Source organism: Choloepus didactylus, chromosome 8, assembly GCF_015220235.1.
Source record: "Choloepus didactylus isolate mChoDid1 chromosome 8, mChoDid1.pri, whole genome shotgun sequence".
Taxonomy (NCBI): domain Eukaryota; kingdom Metazoa; phylum Chordata; class Mammalia; order Pilosa; family Megalonychidae; genus Choloepus; species Choloepus didactylus.
Genome location: NC_051314.1, coordinates 129,520,228 through 129,542,494, shown reverse-complemented (window position 1 = coordinate 129,542,494; position 22,267 = coordinate 129,520,228). Strand labels below are relative to the sequence as shown.

Sequence of the window (22,267 nt, the reverse complement as noted above, 5' to 3'; positions counted from 1 at the left end):
TACCCAAACATTTCCATTATTCCCAGTAGGAACCCTGTACATTTTAAGCCTTAAATTCCCATTCCCTATCCTCACCTCATCCCCTGGTAACCTACATTCTACATTCTGACTCTGTGGGTTTGCTTATTCCAATTGTATCAAGTCAGTGAGATCATACAATATCTGCCCTTTGTGTCTGGCCTATTCCACTCGACATGATGTCTCCAAGGTTCATCCATGTCGTTGCATGTATAAAGACCCCATTCCTTTTTATGGCTGAATAACAGTCCACTGTATGTATATACCACATTTTACTTATCCATTCATCAGTTGATGGTCACTTGGATTGCTTCCATCTATTGGCATCTATAACTTTTTTAAAAATTGGATCTATAGTTAAAAACCTTCCAAAAAAAGAAATCTCCAGGTCAATATAGTTTCAACGGTTAATTCTACCAAACACTTAAAGCATAAATAACATCAATTTTACTCAATCTTTTCCATGAAACATTAGAGAAAGGAACACTTCCCAGTTCACTTTAAGAGGCTAGTACTTATCTGAAATCAGTTTCAGACAAAAGACAGGATAAAAAAAAAGAAAACTACAAATCAGTATCCCTCATGATCATAGACACAAAAATTCTAAACAAAATAGAAACAAATCAAATCCAGCAACATACAGAACAAATAATACACTATGACTAATTGGGGTTTATCTTGGGAGGAAAAAAAGGGGTCACAGGTCCCAAGCAAGTCTGAAACCCAGCAGAGCAAATCCATTAGATTCCAAGGTCTAAGAGTCATCTGTAGATCTATGTTTTGTCCTCTGGGTCTGCTGGAGTGGCAGCCCCATCCTTTCCAAGTGCTGAAGCAATGACCACACTCTCCCCCCAAACCTGGGGTCTAGGCACCACCCTCTCTAAGCACTGGGGTGGTGACCATGGTCTCCCTAAATACCAGGGAAGAGGGTCCTCCAATGCTGGGGTAGAAGCCCTGCCCAATCCGAACACTGTGGTGGAGGTCCCTCTCTCTTGGCCTGAGGAAATCTGTTATGCCCAGACTTCTGAAGCCATGGTTCTGCCCTTGAAGTCATTCTTCCTTCATTTTGTTTTAGCTCTGCCCTTTCAGTCCAGGCTGGTAGTGTTTCTGCACATACAGAAGTCTCAAAAACCTTGGCAGTTTTCCCTGCAACTCAAGGGGTGCAAGGCATCAGACAAAAGGATCTTCCACAGATCCTTCTTCATAATTGCATCTCCAATCCTGACTTCCTCTGAGATGGATGATGGGATCCATGAGTCATACGCCTAATCTCCTTAGCAAAGGGCTGCTCAGCCATACCCTTACACTGAACCCAGCTCTCTGGGAACTCACCTCCTGGAAACCCAAGGAGGGCTCTGTTAGGGCTCCTTCTGACCACAGTCTCAGAGCATGCTTTCTGGATAGGATGAGAATTTTCAAACATATCAATTGCCGGTTCCTTTTTGGTTAACAGTTCAGCCCTCAGTTTATCTCTTTCCTTTCTCATTTTACTATAAGCAGTAAGGAGAAAGCAGGCAGTGCCTTGCACATTTTGCTTGGAAATATCCTCAGCTAAAGTATCCAAGTTCACTGATTACAAGTTCTGCCTTCCATCCCACCTCAGAACACAATTTCACCAAGTTTTCTGCTGCTTTATAGGATCACTTGTCTTCCAGTTTCCAATAACACATTCATAATTTCCTTCTAAGGCATCACCAGAAGCACCAAACCTGTCTTAGGTTGCCAGGGCTATGAAAAATACCACAGAAGGGGTTGGCCTAAACAAAGGAATTTATAAAGGAATTTATTTGGAGGCTAGCCATCCAATGTCAAGGTATCAGTGGCCAAGTTTCTTTGAAGCCTGTGGCGTTCTGAGGGTGGCTCAATCTCTGCCTCTGTCACATTGCAGTCTGTCTGTTTCCATTTCCTCCTTTGGTTTCTACTCCTCCTGCTTGGCCATTTCCTTGTAATGACTTCAGTCATATTGGATTAATGCCCACCCTCATGCAATGAGGCCTCCCCTTAACCAACAACACCTTCAAAGATCCAATTTACAGACAGGTTCACACCCACAGGACCAGGCATTAGGACTTGCACTAAATTCAGTCCCCATTGCTAACATGACCACAGACATAGGGGACTGGTGGTTTGATGGGTTGAGCCCTCTACCACAGGATTTACCCTTGGGGAGACTGTTGCTGCAAAGGAGAGGCTAGGCTTCCCTATAATTGTGCCTAAGAGACTCCTCCTGAATGCCTCTTTGTTGCTCAGATGTGGCCCTCTCTCTCAACCTAAGCCAACTTGAAAGGTGAAATCACTGCCCTCCCCGCTACATGGGATCAGACACCCAGGGGAGTGAATCTCCCTGGCAACGTGGAACATGACTCCTGGGGAGGAATGTAGACCCGGCATCGTGGGATGGAGAACATCTTCTTGACCAAAAGGGGGATGTGAAAGGAAATGAAATAAGCTTCAGTGGCAGAGAGATTCCAAAAGGAGCCGAGAGGTCACTCTGGTGGGCACTCTTACGTACAATTTAGACAACCCTTTTTAGGTTCTAATGAATTGGGGTAGCTGGTGGTAGATACCTGAAACTATCAAACTACAACCAGAACCCATGAATCTCGAAGACAGTTGTATAAAAATGTAGCTTATGAGGGGTGACAATGGGATTGGGAAAGCCATAAGGACCACACTCCCCTTTGTCTAGTTTATGATGGATGAGTAGAAAAATAGGGGAAGGAAACAAACAAACAAACAGACAAAGGCACCCAGTGTTCTTTTTTACTTTAATTGCTCTTTTTCACTTTAATTATCATTCTTGTTATTTTTGTGTGTGTGCTAATGAAGGTGTCAGGGATTGATTTAGGTGATGAATGTATAACTATGTAATGGTACTGTGAACAATCGAATGTATGATTTGTTTTGTATGACTGTGTGGTATGTGAATATATCTCAATAAAATGAAGATTAAAAAAAAAAATCAGTCCCCAGCAGTTCCATATAAATAACATCCTCAAAATGGCAAAGCTGTGGAGATGGAGAACAGATTAGTGGTTGCCAGAGAACAGGGATGAGGGTGCCAGGGTGTGTGACCATAAAGGGGTGGTCCCAGGGAGTCCTCTGGGGTGAATGGTGGTGGTAGTGGTTACGTAAATCTATACATGAGGTCAAACTGCATAGAGCAAAAAGGAATGACGTACTGTTTCCTGCTATGACATGGATGAGCCTTGAGGACATTATGCTGGGTGAAAGAAGCCAGACACAAAAGACCACATATTGTGTCATTCCATTTATATGACACATCCAGAATAGACAAATCTATAGTGACAGAAAGTAGAACAGCAGCTGCCTAGGGCTGGGGGGGATTGGGGTGTGACAGCTAAAGAGTACAGGATTTCTTTTTGGGCTGATGAAAATGTTCTAAAAGTGACTGCAGTGATGGTTGTACAACACTGTGAATATATTAAAAAACACTGAATTATACATTTTAGTGGGTGAATTGTACAGTATGTGAAATATATCTTAATAAAGCTGTTTAAAAATTTTTTTAATCGCATAGAACACACACACACACAAATGAGCATATGTAAAAATCTGTGAAAACTAAATAAGGTCCACAGTCTAAATAACAGTATTGCATCAAGGTCATTTCCTTTCCTGGATTTTTACATTTTACTATGGCTAAATAAGATGTCACCATTAGAAGAAGGTGGATAAAGTGTTCAAGAAATTCTATGTACCATTTTTGCAACTCCCCATGAATCTATAATCCTTGCAAAATAAAAAGTTAAAAAGAAAACTAGCAGCAGACTGGGAGCAGTCCAAATATCCACCAAGAGGAGACTGACTGAATAAACTATAGCACAAAGTATAGTATGTAACCATAAAATATATACATAAGGTGAGCCTGACTCTGGCATTGAAGGGTTGAGAGTGACTTTTTGACCAAAAGGGGGAAAAGAAAGGCAACAAAATAAGGTTTCAGTGGCTAAGAGAATTCAAATAGAGTCAAGAGGCTGTCCTGGAGGTTACTCCTATGCAAGCTTCATCTAGATATACCAAATGACCACAGTATGATAAGCCCAAGTCAACGGTAGTCCTGAAAATCCTAAAGAATACCCGGACCCCTATCAGAGACTCTATAAAAGGTTTACTCACTAAGTTCGTTTGTCAGCAACTTAAATCCTTCAGAGTGCTCCCATGCCAGATAAGTCCCAAAACCCAGAGGCAATAGCCTCTTCAAGAACATCAACTAGATGGGTCCCCTTCGCTCATAAAGTTGACACCCTTTTCAACATGAACAGGTTAGGGTGGTCACTGCCCAGACATCCCTAAAGATCGGGGAAGTGATTAAACTAGAAGAAAGGGTAGTAACAGACAAGATGGAATTTAACAAAGGATTATGAATACTGAATCTTTATATAATTTTCTTTTTCTTAGTTGCCAAGCTACTAGAATAACTAGAAGGAAAGAATTGAAATGGTAGAACTGTAACATATAGCATCCTTTGAAATTTGTTCTATAGGTACTGGTTAAATTGTAATTTGAAAGCTATATTCTTTCTTGTATATGTGTTATGTTTCACAATAAAGAAATAACTGAAATTGTGGTACTATAACTCCTAACAACTTTGGAAATTTCCTATATATCTACATGTTAAATCATACTTTGGAAAGATATTACCTTTTTGTATATATGTTATATTACATAATAAAGAAATAACTGAAACTGTGGAACTGTAACCTGTAATACTTTTTGAAATTTGCTCTCGAACTACTTGTTAAATTGCACTTGGCAAGTTATCACTTCTATGTATATATATTTGACGATAAAAAATACGATTAAAAAAAGAAAAAATATATATGAGGAATATATCGATGAACTGACGAGGATAAGTAAAACACAAGCAAGGTCCCAGGACTGGATAGAATGTGTTAACTAGTGGTATAAGAAAGAAAGGGAAATAATAATGTACCACATGCAAACATTTGCTTATTTTTACAATAAGAAAAACAGAAAGGACAAATCAGAATCAAATGAAAATGATTATCTGTAATGGGTAAGTGAGAATGAGGTTAAGACAGAGATGAGAGCAAGACTTTTCTGAATATAACTTTATATAGCTTTAAATAAAAGATTAATATTAGCAATAATTAATATATAACTTAATAACAAGGAAATAAAAGAAAGGAAACTCAAAACATTTAACACAAACAGAAAGAAATAAATCTAAATTATATCAAACTGATAATAAAACCACACAGAAAAAATAATTACTTCAAGTAACTTTCTGACTGTACTCCTGAGTGACATACATTCGGGCAAGAAAAAGAACTGCAAAGAAGTCTGAAACCTCATGAGGTAATTTGGAAACAGGATACTTAGGAGAAGGCCAAAGTACCACAATTAATTAGCATAAAGTAAAGAACTAGACAAATGGTCCAATTTTTAAATGTGCATAGTTTGTGAACCTGTACTTTACTACTTGGAGCCAAGTACCTTGTAAACATTACCGGGAGAAATGTCATCCCCGTTTTCCAGGAGAAAACTGAGGCTTAGAGAAGCTGATTTCTCGAGACCACGTAGCTGCTGGCAGAGCCAGGCTCTGGAACCAGACAGTGAATGGACGTCCAGAGCCTGTGCTTTTAACCACTATGAAGGAGAAGAGGGGTGCTGAGAGGAGAGGGCCACAGCAATGGCTGAAGGGGACGAAGGAAGAAATCTTCCTCCAAAGGGAGGATGAGTGTTATTTGGATCCTAGCCCCCTGACCACCCTACACTAAAAGCTCTGCACCCAACCTCCACCGTCAAGATTCCCTGATCTTGCCACCCAACTTCTATTCCCAGCTTTCATGGGTTCCTTCTCACTGACCTCCAAGCAGTTCTGGACCCGAGTGGGCATCTCAATGATGAGTGCCTCCAATAGCATCCGGAGAGATTGCAGGGTCTCCCTGAGCAGTTCCTGAGGAGGGAAGAGGGATACAAAGTTTTGCCAAGATATCAGCCCCATCCCTCCTTCTAGACTGCTCAACTCTGGCTCTCCCAGGAAGAGCACCTTGCTAAATTCTGCCCTGCAAGCTCTCCCCTTACATTTCAAAGCACCCTTGATTTCTAGTAACTTGAATGAACCTATCATTTTCATAAGAGCACACATGTCTGCTTAGTGTCCTCATGAACTGGGAGTTCCCCAATAACGTAGCTTCCCTGCACCCCCTCCATTCTCCACTCCCTAAGCCATGATGTTTCTGGGGGCTCTGCTCCAGTGGTTCTTGCTTCAGTCAGTAGCAATGACTAGAAGGCTAGATGATTGCATAGAGGGAAGAGGGTATGGCCTGGCGGTCTGCAGGGTAACTGATTCATAAGTGCTAGGACAATGGAATTAGCCTTCTGGCCCTTTCGTGAACCAGGTTATCCTACACAGCAATAGAAGTTCTTGCCTCTAGCCAAAACCCTAAGAACAAAGTAGATATGCCTGGAAGGGCTTCTATAAAATAGGGGCCTGTTGGGAGAACCAGAACAGCATTTATAAGGGAAAAGAAAAGGAAAAGCAGCTCTCCCTAGAGTAAAGTACTCAAAAGAAACCTACCTCCAGAGTAAAACTATTCTTATTGGGGCAATTATGGGGTCCCAGTCTATTCCAAACATGGGGAAGCCCAGCCAAAATGCCCTGCACACCCTGAAACTATGCTGAGAACAGCCTCACAGGGACATATCCAGAGAGAATTCATCTCAGCTCTCTCTGTATGTACCAGTCCTTCCTTCACAACAAATAAATACGAACCAACAAAGGATTACCAGATGTTTGAGGAAAATCATAGCATGAAAAAGAAGGTCCAAGATAAGCACACAAACCAACTGACCCTGAAGGAAACCAAACAATTCTGTAAACAGTAGAAAACTTTATTTTTTAAATGTCTTATTAATATCCTCAAAATTTTCAAGGGACTATGGTATCAATAAAACAAGAAAACCACCCAAGATAAGAGAGCAATAAGAGATCATAAAAGAGTTCTTAGAATATAAGAATACCAATTGAAAAACTGAATCTCTCTTCCCCACCTCAAGGGAACACTGAAGACCCTGTAGGAAACAGACTCAGATCTCTCACTCCTGGTATACCAAAAACCTTTAGTAAAATTATGTTTGAAACTTCCAGCATGGTTTCAGTTCTACAAAGGTTATAAACGGAAAGATCACATGCCCATGTCTGGGCCAGAACATTAGAAATGTGGCAGTGGTCATCAATAAGCGACTGTGCCAGTTTAGATATATTATGTCCCCCAAGAAAAAGCCATGGTCTTTTAATCCAATCTTGTGGGATATTGGGATTAGATCGTTTCCATGGAGATGTGACACACCCAACTCTGAGTGACACTTTTGGTTAGGGTGTGACCTCTGATCGAATGTTTCCATGGAGGTGTGGCCCCGCCCATTCAGTATGGGTCTTGATTAGTTCACTGGAGTCTTATAAAAGAGCTCACAAACACAAGGACCTCAGAGCTGCAGCTTAGAGAGACATTTTGAACATGGCCATTGAAAGCTGATGCTGACATTTTGGAAAACACCATTTTGCAACCTGGGAGCAAGCAGATGCCAGCCACATACCTTTCCAGCTAACAGAGGTTTTCCAGAAGCCATCAGTCATCCTTCAGTGAAGATAACCTATTGTTATTGTTAACGCCTTACCTTGGATACCTTTATGGCCTTCAGACTGTAACTTTGTAACCTAATAAACTCCCTTTATAAAAGCCAATCCATTTCTGGTGTTTTGCATAAACGGCAGTATTAGCAAACCGGAACAGAGGCCCAGGAAGAAAGTAAGTCTCATGTGCAGAGCTCAGACTGCATAATCTAGCAGCCCCTTCATCATAGGCAACCTTCCTCCCAATTATTTTGTTTTTTTTTTCTAGAAGATGGAAAAGACTTACATAAAACTGTCAAACCTATACTTCTCACCCTTTCAAAACAAAAAAAAATCACAGAGACAACCATCAACGAGTTAATTACCACCACTGTTTGGGCCTCCTTGGGGCTGGGTGCCTCCTTCTGCAGAACTTCCGCAGGCGGCAGGCAGAGCACGCTCCTGTAGCACGTTCGAAGAAGCTCTGCTCTTTCTTCTGGCTGTAAGAGGGGCTTGAGCTGCCTAAGACCCAGGAAGAAGCAGAAATGTAATCAGAGAGAGGCAGCCAGGAATAACAGCTGAGAAAGGGAAGAAAGAACAGTGGAGAGAGAGATGGTAGAGGCAGAGGAACAGGGGGGAGAAAGAAAGGGAGATGCTGGAAGCAAAGGTAATTAAAAGAAAAAAGGGAAGAAACAGCGTGACGAGGTGAAAGGGACCAGGAAGATGAGAAGAAAGGAACCAAGGGAAATAAAGGAGGTCCAACTCTTTGGGGAAGGGTGGTATCTATTTCTTTTTATTCTGGTAACAGAGGTACAACGATAACAGGCAAGGACACCTGAGTATTTGGGGATGATATGTTACTTTTTGGTTCCCCAGATGTTTGAAGGAATGTAGGGGTCAGAGATGCAGATGGAGACATCTAGTCGGGGACAGGGCTGAAAGAAGATCCAAGACTGAGCAGGAGAGAGCAAGCGCCTGCCAAAGAGGCAGTCTCTGCCAGCTGCTCTGAAAATTCCAGCCAAAAAACCTTAGCAAAAGGAAGTGGCAGACATTGTCCAGTAGATGTCCACTACTGCCTGGGGAACCCACCCTAGAGGCAGAAGCAGAAAATGGGAGGTGGGGAGGGATTCGGGCATAAAGAGTTGAAATAAAATCAGAACAAGGAAGATAGAGCAGATGCCACATGGCTACCTCAAGTTAGTGATGATGTTCATTGCCTTCTGCCTAAGGGAGCTGGAGATGGCGTTCACTGGCTCCTCCTTGATCAGCTCCTGTGACAGCCCCCAAAGCCAAGAGGATTGTGAACCCCTTTTCCTTTCCTCCCCTGCCTCCCTCTCCAGGCTGGAGTCATGAAAGGCAGGTTGAAGAATCTTCAGGGATTTCCAAAGACAGGGCTCTAAAGGACAGCATCTTCACCCACTCCCAACCACAACTGCCCCACAGCACTAATTCCTACCTTGAAGATGGAAAAGGGAAAACTAAGGTAGGAAAAGGAAACTTCAGGCCTAGCTGAACAACCCTTCCAATGGTTTCCATGGTGACCCATCCTCCCTCATCCCTTCTTCTGTCCCTCCATCCTCCTGGGTGTTACGTACCATCAAGAAGGCTATTATTTTTAGTTTGTGGGGAGAGTGGAATTGGCAGATGATGGACAGGCTGCTCAGGAGGTCTGTCAGTGTGGTCAGGGCGTTCAGATAATCCAGCTTCAAGTTCTTATCCTGTACCAAGCAGGATGCTCAGGGACCTCCAAGGAGGATGGGGCCCCACATGATCTGAAGGATGGGGAGCTAAGCCTCCTATAGCTTGAGGCTCCAGTATATTCCCTCTGATGGCAGCTAAGAGAAAGGAAAGCCTGGGGCATCCATACAGGGGGAAAGTGTCGCCCCCTCACCAATCCCATTCTGCAACGCCCCCTTCGTATAACTCTTAAAATTAGGACAGGTCTAGCTTTCTTGTCTCTCAAGACATTGTCTTGCCAGTGAATACATTCTATCCTAAGGATGTACAGTTGGTGGCAGAGGGCTAGGTAGGGAAAGGGCTCACTCTCCCTATGCTGGTGACATCTAAGTGGTAGGGAAGAATTTTCAGTTAGCCCAGCCCTGGGCAAATAGCAAAGGTAGGAGAGTAGTTTGGGGCTCCCTCTAATTCCCTTGGCTGCTTCTACATATGAATGTGTTTGGATACTTAGGCATTACCCTGCCCTTCATAGGAAAGGGCAGTGAACAGCCCAAAGACATTTTAGGTAGCGTGCCAGTAGGGAAGGAGACATTTTTCTGCAAACCTAAATTTACTGCTGTCTCCTCTGGCCAGTCAGAGTTCCAAAGTATCAGGGTAAGAACAGGATTAAAATGGGGGAGAGGAAGCAACTGTCAGAGCCCCACCTCCTGAGTGCTATTCAAGGCCGGGAATTTTTTCCTCTGAGGTGGGAAAGAAGAGGAGGGCAGGGGTGGAATGTGAGAGAAGAGTAAGTAGGAAGTACCTTTTCCACAATGCAGTCTTGATAGTGTTGCAGAACTAAGGTGAGGATGCCTTCTAAATGCACGGAGATGGCTTTCTTAGTCTCTAAAATTATCCTGTTGTAGCTTAAGTAGATGGTATTACAGACCAGCCCCCACTCCCTTTGCTGATGTTCCTATAGAGGGAAGGGGGAAACTTGACTCTCCTCACCTTATCCTCGTGGCTGGGGTGGAAACCAAGACTTGGAGAGGAAAAGATTGCCCAGAGGGCACAGAAGGGAATCCGGGGCTGTGGGCTGGTGAGCAGCTGGGACAGTAATGCTGAGGTCAGGAGAGGTGGGGAGCAGATGATACCAGGGCCTGGATCATGGGCAGGAGGGAGCGAGAGGAAGGGAGGAGATGACGAAATCTCCCCCGATTGATCAGTGAAAGAAAGGAGGCTTTACAGATTTATAGATGAGCCATGAGGCTTTGGAGAGGTGGTGAGGCTGCGGTGACGGGGTTGCTTTGCAAGGCTGGCAGAGCCCCTGGGAAGGCCATTACCTTCATCAGTTTGAGGATGGATGACGTGTCCTTGTTAGTGAGTATTGTGCTGTACTCTGTCAGTTCATCCAGGGCTAACGTCAGGTGTTTCACGGACATGATGCTGAATGTCATAGCAATGCCCTGTAAAGGGGACAGCCCCAACCCCATGCTACGGCTTGGGGAGAGCCAAGCACCTGCTGTGCTCCCCGAGAACCAGGGATTCAGGGAGGAAAGGGAAGGTAAAGAAAGGGAAGGGAAGGGAAATTTGGTCCCCTGGACATGAACTGTTTAAAATCCAGATGGAGAACCAAACAGCTTTGCAAAAATGAATTTAAGAAATCATTCCAGGGTATGAAAAATAAGAGTCACAGAGTTGATTATCCCAAGTCCTATGAGTTCTTCATTGTAGAACAGAGAGTGATTACCTGCACTGGGAATTCAGAGAAGGGTTGTTCTGAGGTGGGAATGGAGGGGAAGAACAAATCTGAGGAACATTAAGGAAGGACTGGATGCCAGTTAGAGAGAGGAGAGGAGATGAAAGATCTACAGATAATGCCAGTGTTCCTGGTCTAGAAGAACAGAAAACAGCAGTAACTGATCAAAATGGGCAGGCGGCAAAGGTAGTCTGTCTGGGGGCTTCAGAGAGGGAAGGAGCAAGCTCCTGGATGTGTTGTGTACAACGTAATGACAGGATATCTGAGTGGAAATGTTGTGACTTGCTGATGGGTCAGAACATGTGGATCTGGGAATTGACAACCAAGTGGGAGCTAGAAGAGCAAATGGAAACCTGGGGATTCTCTAACCTCTGCCAGGAACTGTCTTTAACTTCAATCCCTTTGCCTCACAGGAGGCTTTCTTGATGTGTTTGTTAGCCAACCCTCTTCCTAGAGCTCACTCAACGAGGCCAATTGGACGCAGAGCTAAAGGAATGCCCAACACCGAGATACAAGTGCCAACTGTGTGTCACCAGCTCATTCGCAATTCTCCCTGAGGGAGGGGCCACCATTAAGACTTTGCAACAAGAGGAGCCAGAGTGGAGGGGAACTGGGGACAGTCACCCCAGAGCCCAGATCCTCAAGAAGGGACGAGAGATTGGGGGACGTGTAGCCTTTTGGCCTCCATGAAGGTAAAGGGAAATTTTTGCCTAGTTAGAAAGCAGGGACTAGTAAAGCATCAAAAGGGGGTTCTGTTCTGCTCCTCTCCTCATACCCTACCTTAGTCATGGTCAGCTTATGGCAGGCATCACCATCATAATAACTTACCTATATTAGTACTTAGTTTGTGCTAGCCTTACATTGATCATCATACTAAAGTTCTGAGGTAGAGATGATCATCCCCATTTTACAGACAGGGAAAATATAATGGTTCCCAAATCTAGGTGTCCAGCCCAGAACTGAGTTCCAGGTCTACACAGCTATTGGACTTCTCTACCTGGCTCTACAAGGAGCACCCCAAACTCTCCAGGTCCAAAATGGAACACATCCATCCTCTTCCTCCCCTCTTTTCTCCTGGATTCCCTGGTCAGTGAAGGGGACCGTTATCCTCCCAGCTGAGCTTGCCAGAAACCAGGAACCAGCCTGGACATCCACTTCCCTCATTATCTTCATTCCATGTTTCCACTCTGTCCCCAACTGCAGGTGGAGAAGTCACTTTTACTTCTCCATCAAAGAACTCTACATCCCAGTCAAACCAGACCACTGACTGTTCTCTAGACATGCCCCCAAAGTTCTTGCTCATGGGTCTTGGCTAAGAATGTTAAGTCTAATGGGAATACATGCTCCCCAATTTCTCCTAAGCTGGCCTCTCCCAGCTCACATCCCAACCATGCCAGAAAGCACATAATGTCCCGGTGACCACTCATGTAGCATTTAGTAAGGCTCTTCTGTATATTCAGCTGTTTTCTTCCTGTACATGTCTTGTCTCCCAATGATACGGGTCTACAACATGAGTCTAAGAAGCATGCACTTAGGGAGTGCTGTGTACCAGGCATTGTTCTAAGTGCTTCTACACTTTCAATCCTCAAAACCACCCTATGACACAACATCACTATCATGGTATTCCTGCCAAAAATCATGCATCCACATGGTAGACCGAATCATGTCCCCCACAGAGACATGGTCAGTCCTAAGGCACTGCCCTGAGGACCTGAACTTACATCACCCAGATAAGGCCAAATCGAATCATGGTGGTGAGCTTTAATCCAACATGACTGGAGGCCTTAGAAGGAGAGGAAACCCAGATGGAGAGACAGATGACTGAGCGGGAGGAGCAGAAGCCACAGGGGGAGACAGAAGGAGACAGATTGCCACATGATGGGAGCAGAAATTGACTGCCAGCAAACCACCAACAGAATGCTACAGACTTCGGAGAAGGCTTGTCCTGCGGGTACCTTGGTGTTGGACTTCCAGCCTCCGAACTGTGAACCAATAAATTCCTACTGTTTAAATCAACTGGTCTGTGGTATTTGTCATAGAAGCCCTAGCAAATCAAGATAATGCATAATCTCAATTTAAGCAGGAGGAAACATGAAACAAACCAAAAATGAGGGACTTGCTACAAAAAAAATGGTCTGTTCTTTTCTAAAATGTCAAGATCATGAAAGCTAAAGAAAGACTGAGGAGCTATTCCAGACTAAAGAAGATTAAAGAGAAATGACAACTACCTACCCTAGATCATGTATACTCAAATTAGATCCTGGACCAGAAATTTTTTTTTCTTTTGCTCCAAAAATCATTGGTGTGACAATTGGCAAATTTTGAAGCGGGTCTATAAATTACCTAGTAGTACCATAGCATTGTTAATTTCTTGATTTTGATCATTTTACTGTGGTGAGAGAAGAGAATACCTTCATTTTTTGGAAACACATATTATCTATGGGTAAATGGGCTCCATGGCTTAAACTTCTTGAAATGATTCAGAGAAGAAAATAATATATGTATCTATATATAGAGAAAGAGTGATCAAGCAAATATGGTTAAATGTTAGCATTTTGGGAATATGGGAGAAAGATATACAAAAATACTTTGTATTTTTTTTGGTGGGGGGGGAGCAACTTTTCAATAAGTGTGAAATTATTTCAAAATAAAAAGCTTTTAAGAAAGCACCCTAGAAGGTAGGTATAATACCCTTGTTTTACAGAGGGGGAAACTGAGGCACAGAAAGAAAACTTCTGTAACTTGCCCAAGGGCACACAGCTAGTAAGTGGCAGAGCCAAATGCCAAACCCTGGCAGTCTGGCTTGTAAGGTCCAAACTTTTAGCCAACTTGCCATCCTGTCTCTCAAACCTGAAGCTCCCCCTTCGCCAGGGCTTTCCGCCTCACCTCCCTCTCCAGCAGCTCTTCATGGGCAGTTTTTAGGATGGAGGAGAGCATCCTCTTCACCAGATTCTGATTCTTCGAGGTCCGCGGGGTAAAGCCAAAAAATTTATATAGGAAGGCCTAGGGTGGGCAGGAGGGCAGGAAAGCATAGCTCAGTATTGGGCACTGAATCAGTCTCCCACAAAAGACATGTTCAGGTCCCAACCCCGGTCCTGTGGGTGTGAACCCATTTGTAAACAGAACCTTTGACGATGTTGTTAGCTAAGGGGTGGCCAAACCGAATGAGGGTGGGCCTTCATCCAATATGGCGGAAGTCCTCATGAGCCAAGGAAATTGGGCACAGAGAGGAGAAGCCACGGGGAGCAGCCAGAAGCTGGAAGTCAGAAGAACCCAAAAGAGAAAAAAGATGTGGCCATGTGCATTGTGATGTGACAGAAAAGCTAAGGAACCCCAAGATTGTCAGCCAGTCAGAAGATATCACCCTGAGATGAAGCAAGTCTTCTAGCCTCTGAAACCGTAAGCCAATAAATTCTCATTGTTAGGTCAACCCAAAGTATGATATTTGTTCTAGCAGCTAGGAAACTAAAACACTTGGAATGAGGTTGGGACCACCTTGGAATGAGCCTTTCAGAGACTAGCTTTGTAACTGCCCCCACCCCACACCCCATCCTCCACACTGGCCTTCTTGGCCTCTGGAGGGTTCTGGATAAGGCAGCAATCCTAAAGGGCAGGGGCTCAAGCTAGAGGGAAGAGAAAGCTGCATTTCTAATTTCTCAGCCTCAGGGTACTGCTCATCCTTTAGAAACTTTCCCTTGCATACTCACTCCCCACTTCCTCTCTTACTCATTGTCTGCTTTCCCACCTCAGGGTTTTTGTGTTTCCTATTGGCTTTGTCTGGTACACTCCCCTCCCCACCCCCTAGCTCTTCAAAAAGCTGTCTCATTCTTATCTTTCAGATCCTGGCTCAGGGAGCCCTCCAAGACCACCCAAGCTCACAGTCCTGTTTCCTTCGGAATCTCTTCACAATCACTCGTCATCTTGTTTATGCATTTACTTGGTTAGTTTCCAACTCTCCAACCTGCCCATCTCCAGCCAGAATAAAGCTCAGAGGCAGCCCCATGCTGACACAGGAGGCAAATGGAAATACCGATCGTCGAATAACTGTCCTATCTGGTTTCAACTCACCTCCTAAAATCCTCTCTCTACAGCACCTTTTCCCTAGAGCAGACACTGTGGGTGCCCTGCCAGATCCCAGGACTCCTTGCTTTTCCTGATCTCAGGAAGTGTTGTGAAGGGTTCCCATGGCACCTTCTCCAGAAGATTGTCCTTAAGAAACTAGGGCCTCCCTGCCTGGTGGTGCCTGGGAGTTACATTTGTCCCTTTCCCAGTGCAGCCCCATACCAACCATGGAAGCCCAGAGCCAATGACAGACAGGTTGTGGGGGGAGTGGTACAAAAGCCCCCCTCCTCTGTTGCCTGCAGACAGGATAGCCTGTGCAGTACAATTTACATCCAGCCCTCCCCGTGGAATCAGGCTGAGGCTAGCCTTCACCAGCTTCTCCCTCTCCCCATCCTGCTCCCTCCAGTCCATCCCAGATCCTCCTGAGAGCACTTGTACAAAAATCCCCACTTCAGGCTCTGCTTCTAGGAAACCTAACCAAGGCACCTACCTCTCTGCTTAGCTGGCAAATTACTACTCATCTTTCCAGACATATTCACTCCTCTGCTAGGTGACCAACCGTCCCAAGTTGCCCAGTACTAAGGGGTCTCCCAGGATGCGAGTGCTAAAATCCAGACAGTTCTGGGCAAAAGAAAAGGTTGTTCACTCTCCCTCTAGGAAAGCTTCTCTGTCCAGCCCACACAGGCTAAGGGAATAGCTCTCTTCCGTACTCCTGAGCTTCAGAGACACTTACCACATTCTGTTCTAATTGCCCATGTACTTATCTACTCAGGGAGCAGGCGGTGGTTTCCTGAAAGCAGGGACTGTGTCTTTTATGAGCATAACACAGTGCCTGATGGGCTGTTGGCACTTAGTACATATTTTTAATAACTGAATTAGTGAAATGAGAATTCCCACTTGCTTCATTTTTGTATCCCTAATCACCAGGTGCTTTACAAATATGTGTTAATAATTACAGAGCAATCAATCAGTCTTGGAAATGAGGTCTTTTTCCTGGAGCCCCCTATTCCCAAGCCTAAATAAAGTGTTGTTCAGTGACAAGAAAACAAGATCAGAAGGCCAGAAACCTGGATTCTAGGGTCAGTTCTATCAATGATTTGCTCAAGACTCTGAATCCCTTGGATTCTGTTTGTTCATCTGTGGAATAGGGGTAATAACTGCTACCAGGTCATTTAGACTTTTGAGTTTAAAAAGCACTTTCAAAGGTGTGGTAGATTGAATCATGCACCCTGATTAAACATGTTCTTGGTCATGATCCGCATTCCCGTGCGTGTGGACCCATTGTAGATAGCACCTCTTGAAGATGTCATTTTAGTGGAGGTGTGACCAACTGAATGAGGTTGGGCCTTAATCTGGATTACTGGAGTCCTTTATAAGCAGAATGGGATTCAGACAGAGGAAAGCGTGAGGAGGAGCTGGAAGCTGGAAGTCAACAGAATCCAGAAGAGAAAGGAGAGGACATCAGCATGTGATGGGAAAGCCAAGGAACCCAAGGATGGCCGTCCAGCCAGAATGCCATTAACTGCAGGACAAAGCAAGCCTTCCAGCCTCCAAAACCATGAACCGATAAATCCTTGTTGTTAAGGCAACCCATTGTGGGTACATGTCTTAGCAGCCTGAGAAACTAAGACAACAGGAATCCTCTTGTTTCATCCTCAGAAGCTCTCCTATGATGTCGAAGTTATTTTTGCCACTTCCCAAGCAAAGAAACTGAAATCTCACAAGGGTTGATATACTTGACCCAGATTATACTGGAGCAAGAAGAAAAGATAGGTCAGGAACCCTAGTCATCACCAGCACCTTGAGCTCCTTGAAGGAGGAGCCACATCTTTTTACTCATTCTATATCCCCAAAACCAAGCACATCCCTAATCCAAGGTGTGCCTCAGATATTATTTGAATTACCCTGCTTGAATCTGACACTAAGGTCAATAATATTTTCACTACACCCAAGTACCAATTCCACTCTGTTACAGAATCCTGAGAGGTTCAGTTAAGACAATCGACAGCAAACTGCTTGATAAAGTGTAAAACACCAAGCAAAGATAAGATGCTATCGGTATTATTGCTGTTCTTGTGTGACCACCTGCCTCCTTGTCCTCTCTGTCCTCAATCCCTCAGGACACAGGAACACCAGTTTGCTCTTGCCTCCTACACCTGCACTTCGTCAACATTTCTACAATCCTTCTCCACCAGGCTCCTCCACCCGTTTCACCCCTTGAAACTACCACCCTAAGCCACACACGTAGACACATATACCTTCTCTTTGGCATCCTCGTTGAAAAAACTTATCTTCTCCAAGATGACTTGGGTGAGTTGCTCTAGCCAGTCATCATCATTAATGGCCAGCAGGGACTGACTTGAAAACTGAGTAGGAGGGAGGAAGAAGATGACAACAAAGAACAGTGGCAGGGCTTTCTGCCCATGGAAGTGGGGTAAAGATGGCAGCAAGAGACAGTCTGTAAGTATGGATGGAGAAAGGGCTCAAGAAATGAGAAACAGCTGAAATACATGGGTTGGGGGTTCGTCAGGACTAGAGAATGACAATGCAAGGACAATGCTTGTTATGCTAACTAAATGTGCAAAGCCATTCCCCATTTACAAGGCACGCTCCTCTATTACCCTATTTAATTATGGGAGACAGGAGTCATTGTTCCCATTTTACAGATGAAGATGCCGAGGCCTGGAAAACCTAAATAACTTTCCCAAGAACACCCATCTGGGGCTCTTTCTTGTACTCTTCCTGATGATGGGACATTGGGGGTGTAGAAATTGGGTTGAGGTTCAGGGGCCTGGAGGCCAGGGTGCTGCAGATAGAGGTTCCCTTGGGCAGGAAGCTCCCATGATCATGGCCTCAGCCTCCCAGGGAACCCTGAAGGGGGAAAGAGGACAAGTGTGAGAGGGCCCCATATTGGGTGGAGTGAGGTCTGTCCTGGGGAGCACTCACCTTAAGCAGCGTGTCCTCCCAATCCTCCTGATTCAGGCTCTCCTCAGAGTGATCTGGGAAAGGAAGAGAGAGCCATGGACCTAAATGGAACCAACATTTGAACACTAGCCAGATTTGTATACCCATCCTCTCATTTAATTCTCACAACAATCCTACAGGGTAACTATTATCCCACTTTACAGAGACTCTAGAGATGAGTGACTTTCCAAAGGACAAACATACAGCTGGTCAGTGCCAGAGCAAGGACTCAAACCTGGGTCTGTCTGGCTCCAAAGCCCATGCTCTTCCCTGATCCTCCACCCACAGGAAGGGGCAGCAGTGGCCTGGGAACTCTGCAACCACAGAGTTCCAGGCAGAACACGAGCTAACTAAGCAGACCCATCCAAATAGCATTTCAGAGAAACAGAGAAGCTGGTCCCAGTTCTCCTCGCCCTAAGGAGGGTTCACCCAACAGCCCGGGGCTCCATCTGGAGTCTGCCTCACTTCCCCAACTCCACTCCTCCCCTCCAATGGCTCCTCACCATTCAGGATCTTCAACATCTGGGGAATCATATTCATCCACAGTTGGCCCACATTCGAGTGGATAACGGGGTGTAAGGAGGTGATAGGATGCAGGGCAGATAGAAGCCTTAAGGAGCTTTCACCAAACTCCTTTTCTCTATAGGGCTTCAGGGAAAACAACTGAGAAATAAGAGAAACAAACAGGAGGCAGAGAAAAGGTTTTAAGGGAAGGGAGCGGAGAAAATTAGAATAAGCCCATAGAATGGTAGACCTGAAGCTTAGACCCTCCAGATTATTTTCTACCTGTTGAACTCCTAAACATCATCCAAGACACTCTCAAAACATCACCACTTCTGTGATTCCTTCCTTGATTCTCAGAGGCCAAGTTAGCCCATTGCTCTTCTAAGATCCCATTGCAGCCCATATATTCCTCTATTAATACATTTTTCACACTGAATTATGGGTGGTTATTCCCGTGTTTGTCTCCCTCACTAAGACTAATACATCAAGGTCATAACTACATCTAGTCTGTCCTTCAAGTGTTCATAAAATCTAGCACAGTGCTGGGCAAATAGAGAAACTCAAAACATTGAGAAAATGAGGTCAAGAAAGTCAACAGAGAGAAGCTCACATGGAGGTCACGTGGGAGACAGGCCAGGCCCTCCCATCCCCCACTCCTTCCCCACATCCCAGGTCCCACCCCTGTACCTCCAGTTCCCTCCTCCCTCAAGCTCTATGGCCTGGATCACCTCTCCCCAGGGCCTCCTGATACTTGGCCCCATGTCCTCACTCCATGTCAGCAAAACACCTGGCCCAGGGTAGTGCTCAACTATTTATGGAATGATTGGATGGATGGATGGATGGATGGATGAATGGATGGGTAGATGGATGGGTGGATGGGTGGGTGGATGGATGGATGGATGATGGACGGATGGATGGATGGATGGATGGATGGATGGATGGGTGGGTGGATGGATGGGTGGATGGGTGGGTAGATGGATGGATGGATGGATGGATGGGTGGATGGATGGTTGGACGGTTGGAGCCATAGGTCTCATTCCAGCATCACTTACCACCAGATGGGTTAGGAGTTTCTGTGGGGAGATGAACTGGTTGGCTATGTTAAAGAGAGGATACAGGGAGAGGAGAGTCAGTTCAAACTCCAGGGTGCCCAATCTCTACCCCACCAGGAGCCCACTCTCAGGACTTCAGAGCAGGGGAAAAAGCAAAGCAGAGAGGGAACATTCATGCTATGGGGGTTATGACATTTTGACTCAGCCTGAATAAACAAACCATCACATTTTCAGTTTTAAAACATTAAAAAATCACCAAGAAATGTGCTAAACACACATCTTCAACCACTGGGGTTAAAGATTAGGGAAGGGGTAAGAACAGAGTAAGGTTCTGAGTTGGAACAAAGCAGGGACTAAGGGTCAGGGATGTTTGTATACCCATGACTTTGTAATTAACAACAGTGTGTTTAGTGGAGGCCTCTTTCCATCCTTGGTGAGGGCCCAAATGGCCTTCAGGCTGCTCCCCTAACCCTAACTCTGTCCCAGCCCTCAGGTGCTCTCCCACCCCACATCTGCACCCTCCTCCTCAGCCCTGCAGGGTTTCAGCCTGCCTCCACACCAGTACCCACACCCACGTCAGCCTGAGTTTCACGGCTGGCCCCTCCCCACAGGCTACCTGCCCTTGTACTCACGACTGAGATGAAAGTTGCTGAGGTAGGGGGCCTGGCCCACAGCCTGAGCCTTCAGAGCCATTTCTGTGGCCGTCTTACTCAGGACCATGAAAGCCCAGGTGTTGCTAGGCTGACACACCAAGTTTACCAGTTTGGGGAGGGATACCTGGCAAGGGGCATGGCAAGGGCTTCAATGCCAAGCCCCAAATCAGTCCCAGTCATAAGTTCTCTGACCCCATGACCTTTTATCCTTCTCCTGGAGGGGCAATTGAGCCCTGCATACATTACCCAACCCCTACTTCTTCAGCTCTCTCTCTTGCTCACTCGCTCTCTCTTGCTCTCTCACCCCCCCCCCCCCACACACACACACACATGCCCACATCTCCTACCCCATATTGGTAAAATATAACCAAGGTCTTGATTAAAATGACAGCAGGAAGGATCTGATTAGATAGACAAGAGGAGCTTTCTGAAATTTGGACTTGTGTGACCTGTAATGGCCTTCATTAGGGAACATTCCAGAGGCAGAGGAAATGCTAAAGGTCAGGAGACAGAGCTTGCTGGGAGGGGTATGGCTGCAAGTTCAGGAAGAAGGGGAATAAATTACAGCTTTCGTTTCCCTCCTCACAGTCCTTTATTCAACTCTGACCCAGTCATCAGCTCAGTTGAGCCTCCAAGAATCTTGATAGGACATATTTGCCCCTGTTTTATAGAAGGGGAAACTGCAGCTCAGAAAGCAATTTGCCCCAAGATTTTACAGCTAGAAACTGGCAGAGCAGAACTCCAGCTCAGGCCTCCAGAATCCCCATTCAGTAACCCCCTTCTCCTCTGCTGAGTCATCCATCTCTCAGAGGAGCCCCAGGTGCTCGGCTGGGAACAGACGGAGGTGGGCAGGGGTGAGAGAGGTAGTACAAGGGGTCAGACGGAGAGAAAGGGGAAGAAGCAGGCAGTCTGGGGGTTGAAGATAGTGATTGGGGAGGCAGGGGAGGAGGCAGTGGGATGGCCCTTTTGACCCTGGCTGTCTGTACCAGCTGTAGGATTTTCGAACACATTACTCGAACTTTCTCTTCATTCTGGAGGAAGGAAAGGAAAAATTAAAATCTGAAACCAAGACTAGCTGAGTGGCCTGGTTCAAGACCCTCCCCCAGCATGCCTCCCCCGCCCAGTGCTCCCCTTTCTCCTGCCCCCTCACCTGAGGCTTGTCCCCGCCCCTCTCCCCTCCTTCACAGGTGGCCCTTGCTCACTGAGGGGTCAGGCTCGCTGAGCTTGATGATGTAGTTGATGATGAAGTTCCCCTGGGGCATGGTCAGGTAGCCATACTGGCCCAGCTTCTCGAGGAAGTTCAGAAGGGCCATCCGCACCTGCAGGGTCAGAGGTCATCATGTGGCAGGACAGGAAGAGACCTGAAGGACTACCAGTGGGACCTCTTATGTTCCAGGTGAGGACATGGAGGCCTAGAGTGGGTCCCCTGATGGGTCACCAGTTCCTGGACCCGGCCCTGTCTGCACTCCACCCTGGAGTTCCAACCCTCTTCACCTCCTACCAAACTCCAGGAACACTCAAAGCACTTAGCTTGCCCACGCTTGTGGACCCCAGAGATATTAAAATTGGAAAGAGTGTTGGATGAGAGGAGATTCTGAGTCCAGGAAGGTACCATGTTCTGCTTTCATCAGTAAAGTTGGGAATGAATCACACAAGTCCCAGGACACTAGCCTTCAAGCTCCCAGGCTCTGCATTATCTTCTGAGGATTTAGGACTTTGCTTTTAGGGATGATACCCATTCTCTTCCACTAGGTCCTCCAAACCCCTCCACCTCTGCCCCCTGCTCCAGCCGTCTTGATGCCTGTCCTGGGATCCAGAGCTGGGAGCCATCTCTGCTGCTCCCAATCCCGAGGGGGCCACACCATCACCTGCAGAGCTTATTAAAAGTACAGCTTTACAGACCCTACCCCAGACCTAATGTTTGAGGTCTCCCCTCTCCAAGCAGACTGTGCATTCTCAGGGGCAGATTTAATGTCTTAGAGATCCACATCCCTAT

At 45.7% G+C, this 22,267-nt stretch overlaps 1 protein-coding gene across 1 annotated transcript in view; it reads right to left on the bottom strand.

Moving 5' to 3' along the window:
* LOC119542125 (maestro heat-like repeat-containing protein family member 1) overlaps positions 1–18,756 on the bottom strand; it is a 58,656-nt gene extending 39,900 nt beyond the window's left edge. The window contains exons 1-10 of the mRNA XM_037846650.1: positions 18,566–18,756; positions 18,045–18,097; positions 17,357–17,464; positions 13,923–14,039; positions 10,621–10,743; positions 10,101–10,253; positions 9,217–9,339; positions 8,813–8,892; positions 8,008–8,143; positions 5,873–5,962 (exon numbers count right to left, since the gene is read on the bottom strand). Coding sequence (XP_037702578.1) covers positions 5,873–5,962; positions 8,008–8,143; positions 8,813–8,892; positions 9,217–9,339; positions 10,101–10,253; positions 10,621–10,743; positions 13,923–14,039; positions 17,357–17,464; positions 18,045–18,097; positions 18,566–18,602 — 1,020 coding nt within the window. The 5' untranslated portion in view covers positions 18,603–18,756. The remainder of the gene's footprint in view (positions 1–5,872; positions 5,963–8,007; positions 8,144–8,812; positions 8,893–9,216; positions 9,340–10,100; positions 10,254–10,620; positions 10,744–13,922; positions 14,040–17,356; positions 17,465–18,044; positions 18,098–18,565) is intronic.
* Positions 18,757–22,267: the final 3,511 nt, after the last annotated feature.